This window comes from Cebus imitator, unplaced genomic scaffold (genome assembly GCF_001604975.1).
Source record: "Cebus imitator isolate Cc_AM_T3 unplaced genomic scaffold, Cebus_imitator-1.0 Scaffold219, whole genome shotgun sequence".
NCBI classification, from domain to species: Eukaryota; Metazoa; Chordata; class Mammalia; order Primates; family Cebidae; genus Cebus; species Cebus imitator.
This window is the reverse complement of record NW_016107534.1, coordinates 1,717,771-1,742,913: the sequence shown is the minus strand read 5'-3', so window position 1 is coordinate 1,742,913 and position 25,143 is coordinate 1,717,771. Positions and strand designations below refer to the sequence as shown.

Here is a 25,143-nt window from a genome sequence, read left to right as displayed (position 1 = left end):
GAGAGAAGGCGAGATGCATAAAGCCTCTGTATTTTCCAGTTCATGCAGCAGCAACTGGATTCCTGTTCGAATCACTCCCTTTGTTAGTGAGACACTGCAGAGCTCCAGACCACAGCTGAGCAACTATGTTACTTGAAGATAATCAGTTTATAAAGTTAGGATATAAAGGAGCTTGATTCTTAACACTCTTTCACAGCAGCTGGAGTTTATTGTTGCTTCCCACCCTGCTTAAAACATTTATAGCTAGGAATCACTAAAATAATACTTTTGAATCTGTTCCTTAAATCATGAGTTTTATTATCTTCCTCCTCTGAAGCTGAGCCTTGAGTCTTACTGCTCTGCGGAAATGAGAGAATAGTTACCTGACTTCTTTAATCATGAAACTAGGCTTGGGGTAGAGTTATTTATCTAAATTCCATTAGCATATCAAGAACCAAGCTTACTCACCTGAGATCATCGCGCCTGCCATAGAGCAGAAAAAATGTCCTTTCCTCCTTTGATAGCCAGTCCATGAAGCTTGCAGCCCTGGCATAGATAAAGATACAATGTAGAACAGTGGTTTTTAACCCAGAGTCCCATCTTCATAACTAATGTTTTGTAATGCCTCCTTTCTAATTCTGAAATGAAAATCATAGGTACAAGAAATTATCTCTACATATAATTTCCAAAAATCAATATAATAACCTAAGCCAAATATAAAAGAGACATAAAGGGAAAGCAATTTGTTATAAAATAATAAGCCTTTCAATGTGTAAATGTCTGGGCATGTCTAGTCTAGGAGATATAATGAAGCAGTTAGATGCTTCTCTCTTGTTATAATGAAAAAGTTTGAATTTAAGAGAAGTAAGAAACTCTTCTGTATAAGAAATACAAGAAAATGAAAGACCAGAAGTACAATGGAAATGAAAATGTAAACTAGAATTAGGATATGTAATAAAAGATCAGACTTATTTGTATGTGATAAGAGAAAGAGGGGAAATAACCATACTTGAAGGGTAGATAACAGCTGAGACAAATTACAGACAGTTGAAAAGGAGAAAATGAGGAATTATGATATTTGTACAAATGAATTTAGTCTTGTTTGTTAGTACAATGTAAAATGAGTCCCTTTATTATGACATTGGACAGATTGTATCACACACACACAAAAACATATCTCCTGTCTCAAAATCCTACTGCATTCCATTTTTGGTATTTAAAAAGACCTTGGATACTATATCCTTAGACAGGCAAAGAGGAAGAAGGCAGATTGAAAAAGAAAATAACATCAGAAGGGGCTTCCAAAAGGATTTCTTGATGGGCTTTTGGGGACAGAGTCAAAGAAAGATTGAAAACCAACAAACTATTAAAAATTACTTAATCTTAGTAGTTAAGTAGCTTTCAGAACTTAGATAACATTTTATGTAAGTTGGAAATTATATAAAATATTTTTAAACAACCCTTATTGTTAACATTCAATTATAGTTCTGGGTTTCTACGTCTGTTAAAAGGAGTCTCAAATTCCATCTGATACATATTTGTGCTCCACAGCAACAAATGCAGACTGATAAAGAAAGGGATGTTGCACCTGCAATTCAAATACTATGGGGGCACTGCCACTGGTGATGAGATATTCTGAAATAATGAGCAAATATTGCTAAGCTTCCAAATAAAACAGGGTATAATTGGCACACAATGTGGATGGTGGTTGCATTCCTTGAATTCACTGCATATTAAAACTATGCAAAACTACTTCATGATTCCATGTAAACTGGAGTTAGATTCTAAGCTCAGAAAATGCCAAGCAATGTTTTCACCTCTATGAAAGTCTAGTGAGATATTCAAAAGTAAGCCATATTTCTTGAGAGAAGGTATACAAATGGCCAATAAACACATGAAAAGATGCTCAACATAATTAGCCACCAGGGAAATGCAAATCAAATCACAATGAAAAAAAATCACAATGAGATACCACTTCACACCAAGTAGCATGGCTATAATAAAAAAGACAGACAACAAGTATTGACGAGGATGTGGAGAAATTGGAACCCTCATATGCTGCTGGCAAGATTGTAAAATGGTGCAGCTACTTTGAAAAACAGTCTGGCTTTTCCTCAAAAGGTTAAGCATAGAGTTACCACATGACCCAGGATTATACATCTAGGAATATACCCAAGAAAAGTGAAAACATATGTTCACTCAAACACTTGTACATGGATGTTCATAGCAGCATTATTCATAATAGCCAAAAGTGAAAACAAACCAAATTCACCAATGGATGAATGGATAAATAAAATGTGGTATATCAAAACAATGTTATATTATCCAGCCATAAAAGTGAAGGAAGCACAGAATGGATCAATCTTGAAGACATGCTGAATAAAAGAAGTCAGACAGGAAAGGTCACATACTGTATGATTCTATTTATATGCAATATACAACATAGGTCATAGAGGCAGAAAGTAGGTTTTTGGTTGCCTACGGATAGAGAGTTCAGGGGAAATAGGGAGTGATTGCTAATAGGTACAGGATTCATTTGGGGGTGATGGAATGTTCTAAGATTCTGGTGATGGTTGTGTAACTGTGAATACACTAAAAACCATTGAATAATACTTTAAATAGATGAATTTCCTGGTTTGTGAATTATATCTTGATAAAACTGTTACTAAAAAACCATAAGGCACAATATTGTAAGAGATGATCCTAAACACCATGAGACATCTGGTATCCCTGAACCTGTTCAACTAAGTGCCAGTCACATTTCCCAGTCATTGTGCCAACTAATAATACCTCCACAGAGTTCCAAAACATCCTCTAGTGAGAATCATTGAATTGTGTAAGGCATACAAAAATTCCACCCGTTTTGGTGGACTAGAAGGGACGAGACAGAAATGAGAGTGGGAAGGTTGTTGAACAAATTCTTATCTTTGTTCTGAGGCCTTGAAACTATAAATGGAGAAGAGACATGCTGGTCTTCTCCTAACCTCACCAATTGTGGAAAAGGATATTAGACAAATTGAGGAAAACACCACAATTGGATGAATTATCCATCCACTCACTGTTTGGGATCCCGGAAGGAAACTGTAGTGCAGGGCAGTCCTGTACCCACTTGGGGGAGTGCATGCCATAGTTAAAAGGGTTGTATGGTGTGTTCAGTTAGAGAGAGCTTTAGTTTGCATTCCTGATTTTCTCTCAGTTCCTGTGTGGCCTGGATGCTGAGTTTAGAGCTGGCAGGCCTGTTATGGACAGTCTGGGCTAGGAGCTGGATAGAGTGTGTGGTAAACACACAGATGCCAGCATGATCCCAGGAAAGGCTGAGCTGGGACCAGGGGACACTAATAGGCTGTAAGCAGAGTGAAGAACAGGCAGGAAATTTGTCTAACATAGATGTTAATAGTGAACATTAGCAGTACATCCACATGACCCGGAAATTCCACTCCAAGGTATATACTCAAGAGAAATTATCATATATTTATCCACATAAAAACTGGTATACAATGTTTATGCCAACATTATTCATAATAGCCAAAAAGTAGAAACAACCCAAATGTTCATAAATGGATGAAGAGATTAAAAAATGGGAGGTGGATGTTGCACTGAGCCAAGATTGTACCATTGCACTCTAGTCTGGGTGAGAGCAAGACTCTGTCTCAGGAAAAAAAAAAAAAAAAAGTCACAATGAAAAGATTATTCTGCTGTATTTGCCAAATGTTGACATTTGGTTCTAGGGCCTTGAGTATGTGCCATGTGCTTGTGAAATGCTGATTCACATGTAACATTTTAACATATTAATTTAAAAAGAGAACCTTGAAGAATTCTTTTGTTCACTAGTTCCATTTTTCCCTACATTTTTAATTTATTCAACTTGCTGTAAAAACACTTGGATTTTCTAAGTGGAAGGTACACTTTGTCCATAAGTTCCAGGATGAAGATGTAGCATGCCAGAAATTAATGAGGGAAGACTTTCTTCCTAAGTGCTTCTCTTGTTTTAACTTTAGTGAAACCACTACAAGGTGTTTCAGGCTCTGATCACATGTTTCACACCTGCCCTTGGAGGTCACAGTACTAATTTACTTAAAATTTAGTTATGACAGTGTCACTGTATCCTAGTTATGTTTAAAGAAGAAACAGTGACTGCCACACATCCAGAGGAGACAGAACCTGCCCAGCTGATGTACTGTTTAATGCAATAAAGTCATTTGATCAGAAGGAATTGAAACAATATTTCGTTACCTACTGGAGGGATTTTTGTCTTGAATTTGTTTCTTTAGAAATTTTACCAAAAAATGGTGTTAATAAATGTCTGTAAAAAGAAAAAAATGTGATATGTTAGTACCTATGTTAGTACCAGATGGTATTATTTGGCGTTCAAAAGAAATGAAGTATTGATACATGCTACATGGGTGAACCTTGAAGGCATTAGGCTAGGTGAAAGAAGCCAGACACAAAAGGCCACATATTCTATGATTCCATTTATTTGAAATGTCCAGAATAGATGAACTCATAGAGCTAGAAATCAGATTAATGGTTGCTAGAGACTGGAGGAAGAAGGTAATAGAAAGCAGCTGCTAATGAGTACAGGACTTCTTTTTGGGGTAATTAAAAGGTTCTGAAATTAGATAGTGGTGATGGCTGCACAACTCTATATATGTACTAAACCCCACTAAATTGTTCATTTTAAAAGGGTAAGTTTTATTATATGTCAATGATATCTCAATCAAAAAGTGCACACAAACACAACTCCACATTTTATGTGCACATTTGAGTGTAGTGAGCAAATCTATATATTTGCTACATACTCTGATGTTTTTACTTTGCTGTTAAGATAAATGACACCTGTACATAGCCTACAAGGTTCTTCTTGATCTCTTCCCATACTATGCCCACTGTGCAGCAGTCACACTAGCTCTCATTCTTGCATGGAGACTTCTGCACTTGCCAGACCCTCTACCTAAAACATTCTTTCCACTACACTTTAGTTGGGCAATTCTTTATTTCCTTAAGCAAGGTTTTCCTGACCTCCTTGGCAGGGTCAAATCCTTCTGTTAAGCCCTCTCCTAGCACCGTATCTCTAACCACACCACTGATCATATTGTGCATATTATATTTGGTGATTTTGGATGAATATCTGACTGTTCAATTAGACTATAAATTCCTTGAGGGCCAATGTAATGGTGTTTGTTTTTTTTTGCTCATACATACCCTAGAACAGTATCCACATACAGAGCCTAATCTATGTATAGAAATCAGTCAGTATTTATTAAATAAGTCAGTGAGTGAGTCATTTTTCTCTTTAATCCTTGTTATTCTATTTCTGAGTTTACTTCCACTTCTGTCCATCTGTGCCTTCATTCAAAAATGTTCATTGAGGCTGGGCATAGTAGCTCATACCTGTAATTCTAGCACTTTGGAAGGCCAAGGCAGGAGGACTGCTTGATCAGCCTGGGCAACATTACGAGACCTGTCTCTACAAAAGAAGAAAGAAGTTAGTAGGTGTGGTGGTGCACGTCTGTAGTCCCAGGTACTCAGCAGGCTAAGTTGGAAGAATTGTTTGAATCTAGGAAGTCAAGGCTGCCATGATTGTGCAACTGCACTCCAGCCTGGGTGACAGAGCAATCTCTCTCTCTCTCTCTCTCTCTCTCTCTCTCTCTCTCTGTGTGTGTGTGTGTGTGTGTGTGTGTGTGTGTATATATATATATATATATATATATATATATATATATTCTCTATATATATGTTCTCTCTACATTCTCTAGAGAGAATATATATATATTCATTGAGTGCCTACCATGTGTCATGTGTCAGACTGTGTTTGATTGACTGTGACTGATAAAATGATAACTGGTCTAATCAACTATCATTATGTAGAAGGAGTCATTTTACCTTCAATGATTATCTACAAATGATTCTGGATGAGCCCTGGCAAGAATACAGGAATTAGTCTCCTTAGAATGTGACTGTGTATATGGCAGAAACTTAAGTCTTCATGGACTATCCCTATGGACTCTTCAATATATTATTCTTGGTAATGTTAATCAACTGAATTATATAATTTAACCTTGAAAGTTTTTTTTTCTAGCTCCTAACCTAGCCCTACTTCCAGGTTTCTCACTCAACTGCAAATTTAGTTTTGTAGAAATCAAACTATCAGTATGTGTAAGAACTAGACATAATAACCACAAATGTGTCAAATCCTGACTTAAGTCATGTATTGCCTATACGAAGACTGCAAAAAGCCAGCTGATTAACTTTCATCAGTGACTTTTGATTATATAAGTAATTGTATTCTCTTAATGAAATCATATTTTAGGCAAATTACTTAGTCTATATAAATTAGTCATAGCAAAAACCATATATTATTCTTACATATTATGCATATTTGTACTAATTCCATAAGTATAAGCAGTAATGTATTTTTGGTAGAAGTAGAGTTTCTCAAATTATGTAAATTGGAAACTTCTAGGTCATGAATTTTCTGCTGAATGTTTAATAGAAGGAAAATGCTTTTTTCTTTTAAAACTTATTTTGAAAAACTGAGTATTTTTAATCAGAAAGTAAATAATGAAAGCTATACTAAAAACAGTAGACTTCATATCATCTGTGAGAGACATCAATTAAACTAGCCTATAAATGCCATGAAGGCAGAGATCACTTTTTTGTTGTTGTTCACCATTATATCCCCCAAACTTTAGTACCATGATTGGCATATAGTAGGTGATCAGTCAATTGAATTGTGTACTTGATAGTTACAGAGGATAAACTAACAATGCTTGATCTCAGTGTTAATGTTAATAGGTCAAGTTGCTGCTTTGTGTTTCAGTTTATGAAAGAAATCAGAGTAAAAAGTATATTCTAAAAAAAAAAAATGTATATTCTAACTTTGAATTAGGGTGGTCAAAACCTGACTTCTTATTGCATGGTTCACGTGAGAAAACTTTATTCCGATTTGTTATATTTCTATTTATATGAGTTCAGAGGCATGAAGATTTGGTTCAATTACCAGTCTTATCCCTTTCATTTTTGCACACTGGTAGGGTTGGAATTAACTTCAAAACCATCCTTTTTACTCCAAGTTTCCATCAAGTGTTTGAATCCCTTTCACCATACTTCTGCTAACATTCTGGCCAAAGTTGGAAACTTAACACCTCCTGAGGCAATTCATTCAATTGCAGGACAGCTTGGTCAGAAAATTCTGTTGCATTGGAATTGGCATTCCTGTGCTTCTCACACCCCAGCAAGGATGAGTACATAGAACACATTCCTTTTCCATACAACACTCTCTATACAGTTGAAGACTTTGTTGGCTAGGCAAAATCTCCCCACTTCATGCGAATATTCCATGCAGGACATGGTTTCAAGTCTCTTTCCCTTTCCAGGTCCTCTCCCTGTGTGAATGGGTATCCATTTCTTTATATCTCCTGTAAAGTGTGGTGTTCAGAAAGATCTCAGTATTTTAGGTGTGGTTTATTTTCAGTAATCGTGATCCTGCCAAAATACTGGGTTTGTAGATAGCCATGTGTGTCAGACATTTTCTTCTGGGTGTATAGTGACAATTTCTATGAATCTGCAACATCCTCCTGTGTAAGTAAAGCTAAAGAAAGATTGGAGAAAGCGATTCTTTCCTAGGTCACATAAAAGCTCCTGGAGAGGATATGTAACTCCTTTTCTCTCCATGCTCAGGGAACATATGAAGGCTAAAATAAAGCTGGTTAATAATTTGTTTTGGCTCATATTTCCCTAAGGAAGATGATGGATGTAAAGTGCCTAGCCTGGTGTCTCATACAGAATAGTGACTCTACAAATGTTAATTAGCTTTTTCTTTCCCTTAATCTCATATGTATTTCTCTTAATCTCATATCTCAAATATATATCTATATATGTATACATCATGTATGTACATATATATGTACACATATATTACATTAATATGTACATATCACAAATATGTACACATTATTTTTTTGTGATAGTCTCACTCTGTTGCCCATGATGGAGTACAGTGGTGTGAATATAGCGTACTATAATCTTGAACACCTGGGTTCAGGTGATTTTCCTACCTCAGCTTCCTGACTAGCTAGGACTACAGGAAAGTGCCAGCATGCCTAGCTAATTTTTAAAATTTTTAAGTAGAAATGAGGGTCTCCCTATGTTCCCCAGGCTGGTTTCAAACTTCTGGCTTCAAGCAATCCTCCAGCCTTGGGCTCCCAAAGTGTTGGGATTATAGGTGTGAGTCACTGGGCCCAGCCTCTCTTCATATTTTTTCTTGGAAATTTACTGTCTCTTTAAGCATAAGGATGATGTAGGGATGAACAATGGACTATAAAATATCTTCTGTAGACTCTGTAAATTATTGGGAGTTCTTTGTTTTCTTTAAGTGATATCCTAAGGAACAGTTAAATAAAATTCAAGTCTAAATATGTTTCAAACATTTCCAGATAAAATATAGCACTTTCACAATATTTATTTTTATTTGTATAGATTTAAGGGGTACAAGTGCACTTTCTTTATATGGATATATTGTGTAGTCTTGAAGTCTGGCTTTTAGTGAATAATCTGTAGACATTAATTTTACTTACCTAGCTTACTTGAGCAGTATTTTTTATCTTCATTCATCTGGCTGGGCTGTGTGTTTAAAATGAGTTTCTTAAGACTAGAAAGACAAGAGTTTCAAAAAAGGAGGGGTTTCAATGATATCTTTTCACACCTTCTTGAATTATAGCTGTCAGTTTAATAAGTGATTAAGAAAAGAGAACTAACATTGATGGGGGAATTTTAAAATATCCTATAATAGTTGTTCCTTAAAAAAAAAAAACTTCCTGAGAAACGTAAAGCTATTTTGTTCCCATAAATGAGACTGCTGTTAACGACAGCTAGGGCACATGGTCTTTTCTAGCAATGAGATCATTATAAACACATTGAACTTTGACCCACTTTTTTACAAAGGCATTTATTTTAGAAATGAGAGTGACACTAGATTTAGGTATTTGGTCACAAAGAACCAAGAAGAAAGTGTCATTCTATGCCATTGAAAACAGTGCTATTAACTTCAACATCTAGGTATTACAGGATAATTTAGTACTGCCTGGCATCACTGGTCTCGCCAAGAATGTGGACACTATGGATTCTGTGGGGTTTTCTCCTAACAGAAAAAAAAAACAAGTCTGCCTGAGTGGAGGTATTAATTTCCTGATGTTCTTTTTCAAAATGTTCAGCAATCGGAACCTTTTCTTTACTCTGTATATGAAGATCACAACACAGAAAATTACTTTCTAGTCTGTTCACTGTCTATAGCTGCTGATTTGAAAGTAGAAGTAACACTCACCAAGCTCCCAGACTTTTTTTCCTGTTTTTTATTTTTGTAATTTTTTTATTGCATTTTAGGTTTGGGGGTACATGTGAAGAACATGCAAGATTGTTGCCTAGGTACACATATGGCAGTGTGATTTGCTGCCTTCCTCCCCATCACCTACATCTGGCATTTCTCCCCATGCTCTCTCTCCCCAACTCCTCACCCCCCGCTGTCCCTCCCCTATTTTCCCCTGAGAGACCCCAGTGTGTGATGCTCCCCTCCCTGTGTCCATGTGTTCTCATTGTTCGATACCCACCTATGAGTGAGAACATGCAGTGTTTGATTTTCTGTTCTTATGTCAGTTTGCTGAGAATGATGGTTTCCAGGTTCATCCATGCATTCCTGTACACCAATAACAGACTTAAAGAAAGCCAAATCAAGAATGAACTGCCATTCACAATTGCTACAAAGAGAATAAAATACCTAGGAACACAACTAACAAGGAACATAAAGGACCTCTTCAAGGAGAACTACAAGCCACTGCTCAACGAAATAAGAGAGGACACAAACAGATGGAGAAACATTCCATGTTCTTGGTCAGGAAGAATCAATATCGTGAAAATGGCCATACTGCTCAAAGTAATTTACAGATTCAACGCTATCCCCATCAAGCTACCAATGACCTTCTTCAAAGAACTGGAGAAAACCACCTTAAGCTCCCTGACTTTTTGTAAAGTACCTTCATATGCTCTGATTCCAGAGTTTTCTCAGATTCAAGACGTGGAATTTTCATTTGAATAGAATATATAATAGAGTTTGAGAAAAATGAATGTCAATTAAAAATATATAAAATATAATCATTTTGTAAATCAGGGCACTACTTTAGAAATTATTTAAAATATTAGAGAGATCATATATGCAAATACCAGCCATCTAATTAACATTTTAATTTTGTTGTGGGTTATGGTCTGGTACATAGTAGTCTGTGTGTTCAACTAGAATTAAGACTTGAGGTTTGGGCATGAATTTTTAATTTTTCACTCAGTTCCTAGATGCCAAAAGTGAGTATTTTTTCCTGATGTTTTGTTATTAGAGATGAGACATAATCTCACTTTTCCAGAGAAGATTTCAGATTTACTGATTGAGAATAGGATGTGATTGAAGTTAGCGTAACAAGTTCATATACATAAAAGAGCTAACTTCATTCTATTCTACCGTCTTGAACTGCAGCCTTTTTCTCAGTCTTGCAAGTAAGTCTTCTTGGCTATAAGGAGGAACAGTTGGGAGAATAAATGAAAAACTCAAAATGCCTTTTGATGATACAATATCAAACACAAAGCTCTCCAATAATTACCTATTCAAATAGGAATAGTTAATTATTGGAGAGCATTTACAACTCATGATTTAGGATAAATTACCCTGCTTATATGTAATAATAGATAATCTATTAGTCAGGTGTCTTTAAGAAATAAGTCTTGGTAACATGATACTATTTACTTGGAAACAAACCTACATTATCATCATCAATTATTATCATCTCTTCCCTAATTCAAGTGAGTTTAAAAACGGATGCTGCAAACACTCCTTCCTTGTGTCTGAAAGTTGCTGTTGACTAGTTAGATACCATAAAAATTCCCTGGCTTCAATCATCTCTTGTGGCTGGCTTATGTGATTACCATGAAAAAATACACCTTACATGACTCTGTTGTTAGAATTGGAGCACTTCAGTAATTAGACTATAAACCCCAGGAGCATAGGAACTTCCTATCTTATTTATGAATGTATTCCCAGGACCTAGCACATAGGCACTAAGTAAATTTTTGTTGAATATAGGGGAAGAGACCTTGTCTTACTCATCAGTTTCAAATGTTTGGAATATAGCAGATGCTCAGGAAATATTGTTTGAATGGATTTACTGATAATTATCACAGGGTAATGATAAGCATTTTCTAACTTCATCTTACATATGAGTATACCAAAAGGTAGTTTACAGTAACATAATTGATCATTAACTTCTAATTATTTTACAGATTCAATTCAATTCAGTTTACTCTTTTACTTTTGCTTTGACACTGATAATTTCTAAAACCTAAGTAAGATTATCAAGATAATTATTTAAAAAGGAGTTTCTGTGCCACATTTTCCTTGTCCAGTCTATCATTGAAGAGCATTTGGGTTGGTTCCAGGTCTTTGCTATTTTAAACAGTGCCACAGTGAACATACGTGTGCATGTATCTTTATAATAGAATGATTTATAATCCTTTGGGTATATACCCTGTAATAGGATTGCTGGGTCAAATGGAATTTCTATTTCTAGGTCCTTGTAGGGACATGGATGAATCTGAAAACCATCATTCTCAGCAAACTGACACAAGAAGAGAAAATCAGACACCGTATGTTCTGACTCATAGGTGGGTGTTAAACAATGAGAACACATGGACACAGAGAGGGGAGCATTACACACTGGTTCTGTTGCGGGGGACTAGAGGAGGCGCAGCGGGGGGGTGGGGAGGTTGGGGAGGGATAACATGGGGAGAAATGCCAGATATAGGTGACGGAGGGGATGGAGGCAGCAAAGAACATTGCCATGTGTGTACCTATGCAACAATTCTGCATGATCTGCACATGTACCCCAGAACCTAAAGTACAATAATAAAAAAAAGTTCATCCTTAAAAAAATAAAAATAAAGGAGTTTCTGTAATAAAGCCATCATTTCCTCCTCACAAATTACTTGTTAATAACAAAAGGAAAAATAGTAACTATACAGTGGAGATGCTAAGTAACCCTTTAAGCCAGTGATGAAGATTAATATCAAATAGACATCACATGCCTCTGGATGTGATTCCCTGTGAAAGACACCAATTCTTTTACATATGCTGTCAATATTTTTTCATTATCCCAATAGAAATGGAAAGTCATTCACTCAAGCCCATCCAGTAACTTTTAATGATTGCCTGTTATGTGCCAGGTACTGTGCTAGATGGTGGCAAAACAAAAGAGAATATTGAGGAAATTGAGACTAATGGGAGAGTCAGACATTTAATCAGAATGATGTAGTATGGAAGCAGGAGGATGGAGATATTAGTTGTCTGTGGGAGCTAGTTTCATAGAAGTCAAAACTGAGGTGGATCATGAAGGGTGGAATAAGAGTTCTCCAGGTAGAGAGGAAAGGAGGAGTACCATGTATAATGGAACAAAGCCTTGAAAAGCTCAATAATCATGTCTAATTTTATGCCAGATGTAGTTCAGAGGCATTAAAACTGAGTTCAGCTACTTAAAAATATTTTTACTATGAAATATTACACACATAATAAAAGTGCATAAAATATCAGCTTACTGAATTATTATAAAGCAAATATGCATGTAACAATCATTGAGGTCAAAAATCTACAAAATGTCCAGTAACACCAAGATCAGTACCCCACCATTCAGTACCACTTCTCAACCCTCTCCTTCCCCCAAAGGTAACCATTCTATTATTTTAATAGTTGTGTTAGAGTTAATAGAAGGTAGACTTTTCACAGTCTACCTTCTAATGATATACCACTTTGCACATGGTATAAGACACCATTCTGATTTACTCATGCCTTTACTATTTATTTATTTTGAGATAAAGCTCACTCTGCCACCTACGCTGGAGTGCAGTGGCACAATTTCGACTCACTACAACCTCCACCTCCTAGGTTCAAGCCATTCTCCTGCCTCAGCCTCCAGAGTAGCTGGGATTACAGGTGCCCACAACCACCTCCTTGGCTAATTTTTGTATTTTTAGTAGAGATGGAGTTTCACCATATTGACCAGGCTTGTTGTGAACTTCTGACCTCGAGTGATCCACCTGCCTCAATCTCCCAAAGCGTTGGGATTACAGGTGTGAGCCACCATGCTTGGCCCAATTCTTGTCTTTACTAAGAAATGCATTTCTATGCAAATCAAAACTACAATGAGATACCATCTCACGACCATTAAAAAGTCAGGAAACAACAAATGCTGGAGAGAATGTGAAGAACTAGGAACATGTTTACACTGTTGGTGGAGTGTAAGTTATTTCAACCATTGTGGAAGACAGTGTGGCAATTCTTCAAGGATCTAGAACCAGAAATACCATGTGACCCAGAAATACCATGTGACCCAGCAATCCCATTATTGGGTATACACCCAAAGACTTATAAATCATTCTATTATAAAGACATATGCACATGTATGTTTATTGCAGCACTATTCACAATAGCAAAGACTTGGAACCAACCCAAATGCCCATCAATCATAGACTGCATAAAGAAAATGTGGCACATATAAACCATGAAATACTATGCTGCCATAAAAAACAATGAGTTCGTGTCCTTTGCAGGGACATGGATGAAGCTGGAAACCATCATTCTCAGCAAACTGACACAGGAACAGAAAACCAAACACTACATGTTCTCACTCATAAGTGGGGGTTGAACAATGAGAACATATGGTCACAGGGAGGTGGATATCATACACCAGGGCCTGTCAGGGGGAAAGGGGTAAGAGGAGGGAGAGCATTAGGACAAATATCTAACGTAGATGATGGGTTGATGGGTGCAGCAAACCACTGGGGCACATGTATACCTATGTAACAAACCTGCATGTTCTGTGCATGTATCCCACAACTTGAAAAAGAGAATTCATTTCTAAACACTAGATAGTTAAAAATTTTTTAACAGGTGTAAAACATACAGAGAATTATGCACAATCGCATATGACAACTCAATGATTTCCCATAAAAGGGACATAGCACCATCACACAGCTATTGGAGTAGAACATCACTAACTTCCCAGAAGCATTTCTTATGATCTCTTCCAATCAATTACTGCCACTTTCTTCTTCCTCACAGGTAACCACTCATTACTTTTGTGGAATCATATAGTCTATGTGCAGAATCATATGTTATCTGTATATTTTATGTTTAACTTCTTTTATTCCACATTGTTTTCTTTTTATATTTCATCCACTGTTTTATGTAGCCATACTTTTTCATTTTCATTGATCATATTCCAGTATATAAACTTACCATAATTTATCCATTCAGTTGATGAATGTTTGAATTGTTACTAGTTTTTGGATATCACAAATAAAGCTTCTGTGAAGGTTTTTGTACCTGTTTTTTGGTGTTTATGTGCATGCATTTCTGGTGTGATATACTTTAGGAGTAAAATTTAGGTCAAAATATAGTGACATCTTCAAATTTAGTAATGTCAAAACAGTTTTGTACACCCTCATCAGCAATTTATGCGTGTTCCCATTCCTCCACATCCCATCTTCTCAACAGGAATTCCAAATCAGCATTTGGAATTGTCTTTAATTTTAGCCATTCTGCTGGGTATATTGTGTTATCTCACTGTGATTTTAATTTGCATTTATTTGTCAGTAAGGTTTAACATATTTTGATATTTTTTACTTACGGAAAATTTTAAACATACCCAAAATAAACAGAATGGTATAATACATCTTCCTGTACTTATCACACGGCTTCCACTGTTATCAACATTCTGCCATTCTTGTATCATCTATATAGCCACCCATATCCACTCCTACTCTATTACTTTTTACATTTTTTAAAGCTAAATTTGCATACATTGAAAAATGTTAGTGGTCCAGTTTTAACAAACTGATATACTTATGTAACCAACAGTTCTATTCTCTTCCCCTAAAATTCCCCTGTGTCCCATACTCCCTCCCCATCCAGTTTAATTAATTTTTGCTTTGTTGAATTTCTGCACAGGGTAAGAAATCTAGTGTGTTTTGAACATAAAGTGTGTGAAGTTGTGGCAGGGTCAGGTATAATGGTATTTTTTGTGTACTTTATTTTAGGTCCTCCTGGGTGCTTTCTTCATTAACTGATTTTTCACAATTCAGAAAATAACGTATAGGTGAAGGAAACTGAGGCTCAAGAGAGGTTCTCACTTGCTCAAGAGAGAGTCTCACTAGAGTCATACAACTTGTAAGTGATGGAGATAGGATGCTCAGATTTTTTCTGACTCCAAAATACAATCTTTGTACTAATGCTTTTTGTTGATTTGACTTATTAGTCTATGCAGTTGGCAGTCAAAGGGGATTTTGAATTGTGGAGTAACATCAGATTTGTTTGGACTATAATTCTGATAGTGTGGAATATTGGAGTGAGGCAGAGATAAGTGGTAGGGAGAGCACAAAGGTTGTTGTGGCAATGGTTCAGAGGTGAGATTTGGGACTAGAAGACTGATGGTGCGTATGGAGAGGGTAAACTGTATTGCCTAGGCCTTTTTGAAATATAACCAATAGCTTATGGTTGCAGGTTAGATGCTGGGGACAAGTGAGAAGAGAAACCTTGTACACAGGTAATTTTCATTACTTTGCATCTTTGCAGATACTCCTCTCTATAACTCCAAGGTTTCTACCTTGGGTGCCTGACTAGATAGCAACAATGTTATTAAAATCTAGAAGAGGAAGAGCAGGTTTGGTGAGAAGAAAAATTCAGTTTTGGTCTGGCTAATTTTGACATGCCTGGGAAAATTTGGATCGTCTGTCTTATGGGCAGTTACAAGTAGAATTTAGAGGCTCTAGAAATGGGTCTGACCTGGAGATGAAACTTAAGGAATCATCAGAATATCTATGTAACTTGAAGCACAGGCTATGGACTCAGACAGATCTAGGTTTAAAGATCTAGGTCTGGCTGGCCGTGGGTGGTTCAGGGCTGTAATCACAGCATTTTGGGAGGCCAAGGCAGGTGGATCAGAAGGTCAGGAGGAGTTTGAGACCAGACTGGACAGCATGGTGAAACCCCATCTCTACTAAAAATACAAAAATTAGCCGGGCATGGTGGTACGTGCTTATAATCCCAGCTACTCTGGAGGCTGAGGCAGGAGAATCACTTGAACCCAGGAAGTGGAGGTTGGAGGCTGCAGTGAGCCGAGATCCTGCCACTGCACTCCAGCCTGGGCGATGGAGGGAGACTCTGTCTCAAAAAACAAACAAACAAAAAACAAAACAACCCAAAAAATCTAGGTCTAGCTCAGACACTCATTGTCTGTTTCCTTATCGGTAAAATGGGATAGTATCTAACCCAGGATCTTTGTAAGGATTTGATGGAAAAATATACAGCACTTAGCATATTGTCTGAATTCAATAAGTGACAAAATTATCATTAGTTATTATTAGATTGCAATACAGCTAATAATCATATTATTATTATTGTAATAGGTGACTTACTATAACAAAAACCTTTTTTTCCCCCATGGAATTTGCTTAAATGCTGTATGAAACACATTTAAATCAAAGATCTGTAAGGTATGGTTTGATAGCCACAAGGCAGCACTGTGCATGCATCATTGTGTCATTTGGCCAGCAAGACCTACAAGTACCTTTAGCACCAGGAATGGAAGATACGAAGTCATGTCAGCAGTTCCCCAGTAGGGAGCTTACCTCCAGGGTAGCAACCCAGTTAGATCTACTCTCTACCCTTTTTAAAAGAAGCATTTTAGGGAAAGCATTATCTTTGTTTTTCCTGTTATGTTGTTTGCAAAATACTTAGGTGTTATGGTCTACGTAATTGATAATAGATCAACAGTTTAATATTTGTCCTTCTAAATCATTTTTTCCATGACCCTTTCTACAATCTCAGACCCTATCTTGGCTCATAATTTGATTTCTGCATCATTTTGGATTTAGTTATGTGTTGTAAAATACCACATCATAATCAATGCTGGTGAAATCTGGACCAGAGTACATAGGTCCTTTAGGAACTGTAATTGCTTCTATTCGATGTTAGGTTCCTGTGCCGTGTTTTAGTAGGTTCTGCTTAGAATAGATGTAAAACTAAGAATGAATCTTAAAACAACAAAATGATGGGAAAAACAAGTCCAGCAGGAAAACTTAAGGAATCACCAAAGTTTATTTATAGAATAAGTCTAATGTTTCCTTGTTTTACCAGGAATAAGTCTAATGACTCAGTCAGTTTAAAGAATAAGTCTAATGTTTCCTTGTTTTACTTTCTTAAAGCATTTAAAAAAATCAGCAGCTTCAATTAGTTAATATCATTCTTAAAATAATTATACAGTGTGATAAATCAAATGTGAAAATCATTACAATCATTCCTCCTATTCCTGAATGCATATTCTTTTGCAAAGTGATTTTGCTGCTTCTCCAAGCAAGATGTGAGTCTAAGTCTCTACTTCCTGAATTTTTTTTTTTTTTTTTTTTTTTTTTGATTTTTTTTTTTTTTTTTTTTTTTTTTGAGACAGAGTTTTGCTCTTGTTACCCAGGCTGGAGTGCAATGGCGCGATCTTGGCTCACCGCAACCTCCGCCTCCTGGGTTCAGGCCTCAGCCTCCTGAGTAGCTGGGATTACAGGCACGTGCCACCATGCCCAGCTGATTTTTTTTTTTTCAGTTGGCCAGGATGGTCTCAATCTCTTGACCTCGTACTCCACCTGCCTCGGCCTCCCAAAGTGCTGGGATTACAGGCGTGAGCCACCGCGCCTGGCCCTACTTCCTGAATTTATGCTGGCTCTTTGACTTGACTAACGAAATGTAGTGGAAGTGATAGCATATAAATTCTGAACTGAGGGCCTCAAGAAATCTTGTAATTTCTAATCTGTACTGGCTTGGCATGCTGCCACCATATGAGGAAACCCAGGCCACTCTCCTTGAGGATGAAAGGCTACAAGAAGAGAGGACCAGCCAACAGCCAACACCAAATACCATGTGAGTACACCCAGTCAAGCTGCTAGGTGACTGTAGCATCTGTGTGAGTGACCATAGACAAGGCCAGCCCAAATTACTAATCTTCAGAATTGAGAGCACATAAAATGGCTTTAAGCCACCAATTCTGGGGTGGCGATGCAGCAATAATATACTGTATATGCATACGTGTGTATGAGAGATAGTGTTCTGTCACCTTGAGGATGAGAGAATTTTAAACTATAAAATGTATTTACATTCACCATTACAATGTACTGCTAGACTTTTAAGGATAACAAAGTAATGTGTCACCTAGGTTGCTGCAGTGAACAATGAAAGGGAAGTGAGATCATTTTTTGGGATGGTTTGTGTGCATTGTTTTTACAGCTAGGGTGATAATTCCAGATGATGTCTAAGGTTCCGTTAAGTTCTAGAGCCCTGTGAAATCTCAATTAAAATTTTCTAATTGAGCAACTCCATTTCCACTTCATGAACTTGCACATAGCATTTTAATATGCAATACCTTGCACAACTGGCAGGATCTACTGGCTCATCTTTCACATATAATGTGAACCAAGATAGCTATGGCATAGTGAAGGCAGCATAGTATAGACAGTACGGCGTGATGGCTAAGTTCATGAGTTCCAGACCCAAACTGCTTGGGGTCAAACGGGGGCTCAGCTACCTATCTAGCTTGGTATATTAGTCCATTCTCACACTGCTATAAGGAAATACCTGAGGCTGGGTAGTTTATAAAGAAAAGAGGTTTAATTGATTCACTAGTTATGTGTGGCTAAGGAGGCCTCAGGAAACTTACTATCATAGCAGAAGGCACCTCTTCACAAGGCAACAGGAGAAAGAATGAGTGCTAGCTGGGGAAATGCCAGATGCTTATAAAAGCATCAGATCTCAGGAGAGCCCGCTTACTATCAGGAGAACAGCATGGGGGGAATCACGCCCATGGTTCAATTACCTCCCACTGGGTCCCTCCCACAACACTTGGGGATTATAGGGGTTACAATTCAAGATGAGATTTGGGTGGAGACATAGCCAAACCATATCACTTGGTAAGTCATCTAACCTCTCTTTACCTCACTTTTCCCACCTGTAGAATGGAAGGATAGCGAAGCCTCATTAAATTGATAGGATTAAATGAGCTAATATTGAGCTTAAAACATATTAACTACTCAATATATGTCAATTAGTAGTACTGTTGTCATAGTAGGGAGTAATCTAGGTCCTGACCCCAAGTTCCTACTGACTGGCACATTACTTAATCTCTCTGGGTCTCAGTTTTCTCATCTATAAAACAAGGTTTACTAGATAACTTCCATGGTTTATTTTAATCTTTAAAATGTTATTCATTTTTATACAGATATGTTTAATATTTGTTTTACCCACATACACATTTCAATCTAGACTCTAATTCTAATTTTTCTGAGATTGTCTAAACTTATTCTGTTAGCAAGCAATTTTGAGGACCCTCTAGTACTGGCCACTTTGCATTAGAATATGAATACTACATTGGCTCACAAAACGTTTTTTTTTTTTACTCACACCTGGTCAGCAAACAACTGATATATCTGAAGCAAAGCTTTTTCAGGGTTAGGGAAATTTAGAATTGCATATTCATTTTAAGCTTATGATAAATATATTTATTACATAAAAGAAAAAATCCTCTGAAAATGAAAATATTTTACCACAAATTTTACCACTCAAGGTATCTCCAATGTAGATATTTTTATGTTTCTTTCAGTCTTTTTTCACTGCATTTTTTAGAGACATTCATAATGTATACTTAATTTTGTATCTTTTGTGCTTTATTAGTCTATACCATTTTCATATTATTACAGCCTTCCTACTGAGTTTCAAAGTTAATTTTTCTGTTTATTAAAGTTTTATATGCTTAATTTATAAATTTTGCAAAGTATACAAAAAAATAAAGAAAATTAAAATCATTCGTAATTGCACTTATGGCCCGCTGTTAAAGTATCACATTTCAAAATACTTTCTTTTTGTAGCTTTAGCATATTCCACACAACCAAATATTATACAAAATGTGGTTTTTATTGGCTGCATAACAAACACTATCACAGAAGTATTACAACTTATTTTACATTAATTTACAAACCGTGGCATTTCATATTTTAGTCTCACGTTGGGTGATACTTCTCAACTAAGGGATAGATATATGATCATGCATATCACTTATGTCACTGTTAAGTGTTAAGATCATTTTTCTATCCCTTTCTTGTCATCCCCCATAATCAAGCTGCTGCAATTCCCAGAGACCTATGCAAACGCTCCACCTTTTGGACCCAAGTGATCCTCCTGCCTCAGCCTCTCCTGTAGCTGGGACCATAGGCACGCGCCATCCTGCCCGGCTTTTGCTGCCCAGGCTGCTCTCTAACTCCTGGGCTTAAGCGATCCTCCCGCTTTGACCTTCCAAAATGCTGGGATTACAAGCACCAGCCACCGTGCCTAGCCCAACATCTAAAAACTAACAAATGTATCAATTTACAAAGTTTCCTTTGGATTTTTGAAAACTCAATTGAACTTTTTCTCTTCTAAAAGACAGTCTATTTACTAAACTTCAGTTTTTCAGGACCCCACACAATGGCAGCTTAATTTGGACCAACTGGAAAGGCTTTCTTTTTTTTTTTTTTTGAGACGGAATTTCACTCTTGTCACCCAGGCTGGAGTGCACTGGCGCGATCTCGGCTCACCGCAACCTCCGCCTCCTGGGTTCAGGCAATTCTTCTGCCTCAACCTCCTGAGTAGCTGGGATTACAGGCACGCGCCACCATGCCCAGCTAATGTTTTGTATTTTTAGTAGAGACGGGGTTTCACCATGTTGACCAGGATGGTCTCGATTTCTTGACCTCGTGATCCACCCGCCTCGGCCTCCCAAAGTGCTGGGATTACAGGATTGAGCCACTGCGCCCGGCCTGGAAAGGCTTTCAGTTGATCTTGAGGAGGATCGGAGATAAGGCGAATGGGCTTTATTCTCTTAAAATTTCCTGACCGACAGTGGACACATGTTTGCTTCAAGTCACCAGGAGCAAGAGTTGCGTTCCAGGAGCTGGGAAGAAAACGACAGAGGCGGCTCCCTTTCCCCCAAGAAGCGGCCACGGGTCGGCAGAATTTGACAGACAACTGCGATCGGGGATTTTCCAAGCAGAATGCGGGAGCAGAAGAGGAGGGAAAGTGCGTGAGCCCACGTGACCCACCTTCACTTTCATGTTTGAGGAGCGGAGCTGCCGGGACAAATACCCATCTGCTACCGATACGTTCCCTTTCTTGGGTCTGATAAAAGACCCTCCAAGTTCCGGGAGGCGTGCTTCGAAAATTGTTGGCACGAAAAAAATAAGTTCAGCTGTTGCCATTTAGCAATGCACTGACAGCCTTTTGGGGATCATCAGTACTTATGGCTCCTACATCTGCCCTCCGCTTCTTAAGTCCTCTCCCAACCCTCCCCGAGTTTCAGTTCCACTAGACAGAGGACAGCCAGATCAACAGTTTGGTGGCCGACCAGCCAGTCTCCAGGGCGCGCTCGCCTCACCGCGGGTCTCACATCTCACCCCGGACTTCTGCTCTCTGTCCGCCCGAGACACCGGCTGCGCCGCTGGTGTCCCCTGCCCCGGTTCCCCGCTCTCGGACGCGGCCCTCGAGCCCCCGGCCCCTGTTCCTTCCCCACCGGTCGCGGCGGGCAAAGCGCGTCTCCTCTCCACAGGCTGGTGTGCTGGCCGGGCGCATGCGCGCGACGCTCCCGGGCGTGCCGGCCACACTCCCCCCACCCACTCGGTGAGCTTGTCACTTCCTGCCCTCGCCCCATCTCCGTCCGGGGTCAGTCAGTCGCTCCCTGTCGCTGCCGGAGAGTCTGTGCTTCTCCCTTCCTACGCGCTCCGCGGCGGTAGCTTGGACTCTCCGGGGGAGAGGGCGACAGAGAAAAAGAGAGGCTGACTTAATAAAGTTTCCTCAAACAACAACTTCCACCGAAAAGGCCCACGGTGGGGGGAGACCCCCATTCTTCCCCGCCCCTCTCCTAAGCCTGAGGGACCGTTGCAGGTGGAGCGGCGCTGGGGAGACCCCGGCTGCGGCAATAGCCGTTGCCCCTGCGAGGGGCGCCTCAGGTCCTGCCCGCTCCGGTTCCGGCTTCTTTGGTGGAGGCGGCGGCTGCTCCCGGGCGGTTCCTCCTGTCAACTGCCTGCACCCGCGCGCCGCCCGCCTAGCCACACAGCGCGGAGGACGCCGTGAGGCGCCGCCGCCGTCGCCTCGGCCAGCGGAGAGACGTGGTGAGCTGTGGCGCTTCCGCGTCAGCGCCGGCGGGGACTCTTTGGGAGCGCGTCCGGCCCGAGCCCCGGTTCCCTCGCGTGGTCAGCGGAGGCTGCGCCAGGTGGGGCCCGCAGCCGCCTTCCACGCCAGGCTGTCCCCGCAGCCGCCCGGCCTTCCTTCCTTCCGCCCGCCCGCCGGCCCGCCCTAGGAGTTGAGTAAGTTGGGCGCACTTGTTTGGGGGGACTGGGTCTCCTCCAGGGAGACCCCAACGCACGTGCGTGGCGGGAGGGCGCGGTGTGGGCCGGCAGCCGGCGGGAGCGGCACCTCAGTCGTACCGGAGCCCGGCGGTGGCCGCCGCGCACCGCGCTCCCTCTCCGCGCGCCCGGGACGGCGAGGCCGCAGCCGCCCGCGCGGCCGGCCAGGCCTTCGCCCTCGCTGCGCACCCGAGGCTGCGTTTCCGGGTAGGGCGATGAACCTATGTGGGGAGTTTGGGCTGCAGGAGGGTTTATGCGTCTTTCTGTTTTCTTCTTCTCGAGAGAGGTGCGGATCCTTGGAGGGAAAGTGGAGGGCTGGTGATGGGAACGTATCTGGAAAATGCAGCCAGTGCCCCCCAGAAAGTTCAGGGCGAGTGACGGGTTTGTGCTTCTTTCAACAGCCGCGCCGCAATGAAGAGCTTCTTACAGTGAAAGGAAAGTAGGTCGAGTCCACTGAAAATGCCTTTAAGGGACAAATACTGTCAGACTGACCACCATCATCACGGATGTTGTGAACCAGGTATACCCCTCTTCGTCCCCAGTAGCTTTGCCCTCCATCAGAGCCCCTCTGCCTTCTCTTTCTAGTTTTTTTTTCCTCCTCCCCTAGTAGTCATTCTTAAGCGGGCTATAATTTTCCCCAGCATAAGCCAGTTATGAACCTAAAAGCTTGTACAAACAAGAGGTCTCCCCTGCTTGATCCCTTAAAAAAAGTACTGCAAATGTCACCTTAAATCATTTCCACAAGATCAGTCGCTCAGTTCGTTTTCCTTCTTTTTCAAGGCATCCTGCAGTTAGTATACTCTTATGGTCTGTAAATGTTTAAAACTGAAGAGAAAGGAAAAAATAGAATACTAGATTTGTTGTCATGACATTGTTTCATTGAAACTTTAAAAATTAAAAGTTTCTTATGCATTTTTATCAGCAAATAGTTCTGAAAGCCTAAAAGTGAGTTTAGTTTGGGTTTTAAAAGTTTGTAAGTCATTGGGAGAATCAGGTTTTGCTAAGTGTAACCTTTAAAAAAAAATTCTTGGGCAGAACATATTATATTGCAAAATAAAAGAGAAATCTCTTTTCTTTTTATTTAGGTAGAATACATAATTATTTCCAGGGTATTTTATGGGGTGAAATTTGGTTTAGTTGAATTTATGAAATGAAAAAGTTGTTTGTCGGAGTCTCATGAGGAATACTAGCAAACTTTAATTTGATAAACTTGAGATATAAACTGTTGACAGTTTTTTCTTAGAACTTTGATATGCTTTATGATATGCATTTTATAAAAAGTATAACTTAAAAGGGAATCATTGAATGCATACCATCACTAAATCAAATAAAGGCTATGCTATTCTAGTTTAAAGGGAGATGTTTATCATTATTTTTGACCTAAAAGTTACTACATTTTTTTATACTTTTGCTTGCTTTTTGTTGGAGTATTTTAACTGCACTTATGTACTTGGATTTTAACAGTAGAGCTCATTTTAGTTAATTTTCTGATTAATGAGAAAAAATGTCATCAGTAATAGGGAAGAGCTTTCATTTTCAGAAAACTTTGCTACACGTAGGGATAAAATTTGTACTACAACCCTATCTCTACTGTACTTTGCTGAGATCAATAATAACTTACCTGTACTAATAAAACAGACAATCCCTGGATGATATCCAGTTTCTATTGAACTGCTCTTGTTTATCTTTCATGACCCTTTCACATTGCATATTTTGTGTATTTGAACTTAAGATATATCACTTATATTTTACCCATGTTGAATGGAATATGCTAGTTTGGAACTATACAGGTGTGAATGCCATTTAAACTCATGTTGCACTGACTTTTTAGTCTAGTTTTTTTTTTTTTTTTTTTCCCTGAGAACACTTCTAATCATTGAAATGGAATTAATGAAGCCATCTTATTTAAGAAGAAATTTATTTGCTCATTCATTTCTTTAACAAATTGTTATTGCACACCTATTGAGAGCCAGGTACTGTCGAAGGCAATGGGGATATAAGTGGGGAACAAGACAGATAAGGTCCTTTCTTCATAAAATATTTCAGTGGGAAGAGATAGACATAAAGATGTAAACAGATAAGCTAATCTGTGATTATACCTTATTTAGTATGTTCTGGTAATGAAAGTTTTCTGAAGACTTTAATGTCTTTTTAAAGATGTTTTCTACAGTTGAACTTTTTAATGTGTATTGAAATGTTTTTGCTTGTTTTTTTTTTCTCCCCAGTTAGCAGGAACTCAGATGAAATTGCATTAGTTTAAAATTTTTATCATCTTTTACTAGAAACTTTTTTTATGCAGGTTAATTTTCAGATTTACCGGGTCAACAGTAATTATTGTTTCCTTGCCTTCTTAGCATGAATCAAACTTTCTGACAGTTTTGTTGAATGGAAAGCTAGAAGTTTGTTAACTTATAGGGTAGTTCATTGTCATTATTTCAGGGGAAGGTATTTGCTGAGTGGTAGGATATTTCCAAGACTGAAAGAAATATCTTGTAGTATGATAGCTTTTAAAAGAACTTGTCCACAGATGGAGGATGACATAATATTTGAGAAAAATCTGTCCTCATTTGAATTATGAACACTGGGTGAGTCTCCAGAGGAGAGCAGTATATTCCTGAGGAGGCCATTGTGCCTTGAAGAGATAGGTCAGTTTATAGTGAAGGG

The 25,143-nt window shown here is 38.8% G+C and overlaps 1 protein-coding gene across 2 annotated transcripts in view; it reads left to right on the top strand.

The window, feature by feature from the left end:
• The first annotated feature begins 21,799 nt into the window (after positions 1-21,799).
• ZNF800 (zinc finger protein 800) overlaps positions 21,800-25,143 on the top strand; it is a 48,924-nt gene continuing 45,580 nt past the window's right edge. Inside the window, exons 1-2 of one of the 2 annotated variants that reach the window (XM_017549481.2) lie at positions 21,800-22,440; positions 22,881-22,999. In XM_017549481.2, the coding sequence (XP_017404970.1) occupies positions 22,939-22,999 (61 nt within the window). In that variant the 5' untranslated portion in view covers positions 21,800-22,440; positions 22,881-22,938. The remainder of the gene's footprint in view (positions 22,441-22,880; positions 23,000-25,143) is intronic. The other variant, XM_017549480.2, reaches the window with a different exon arrangement.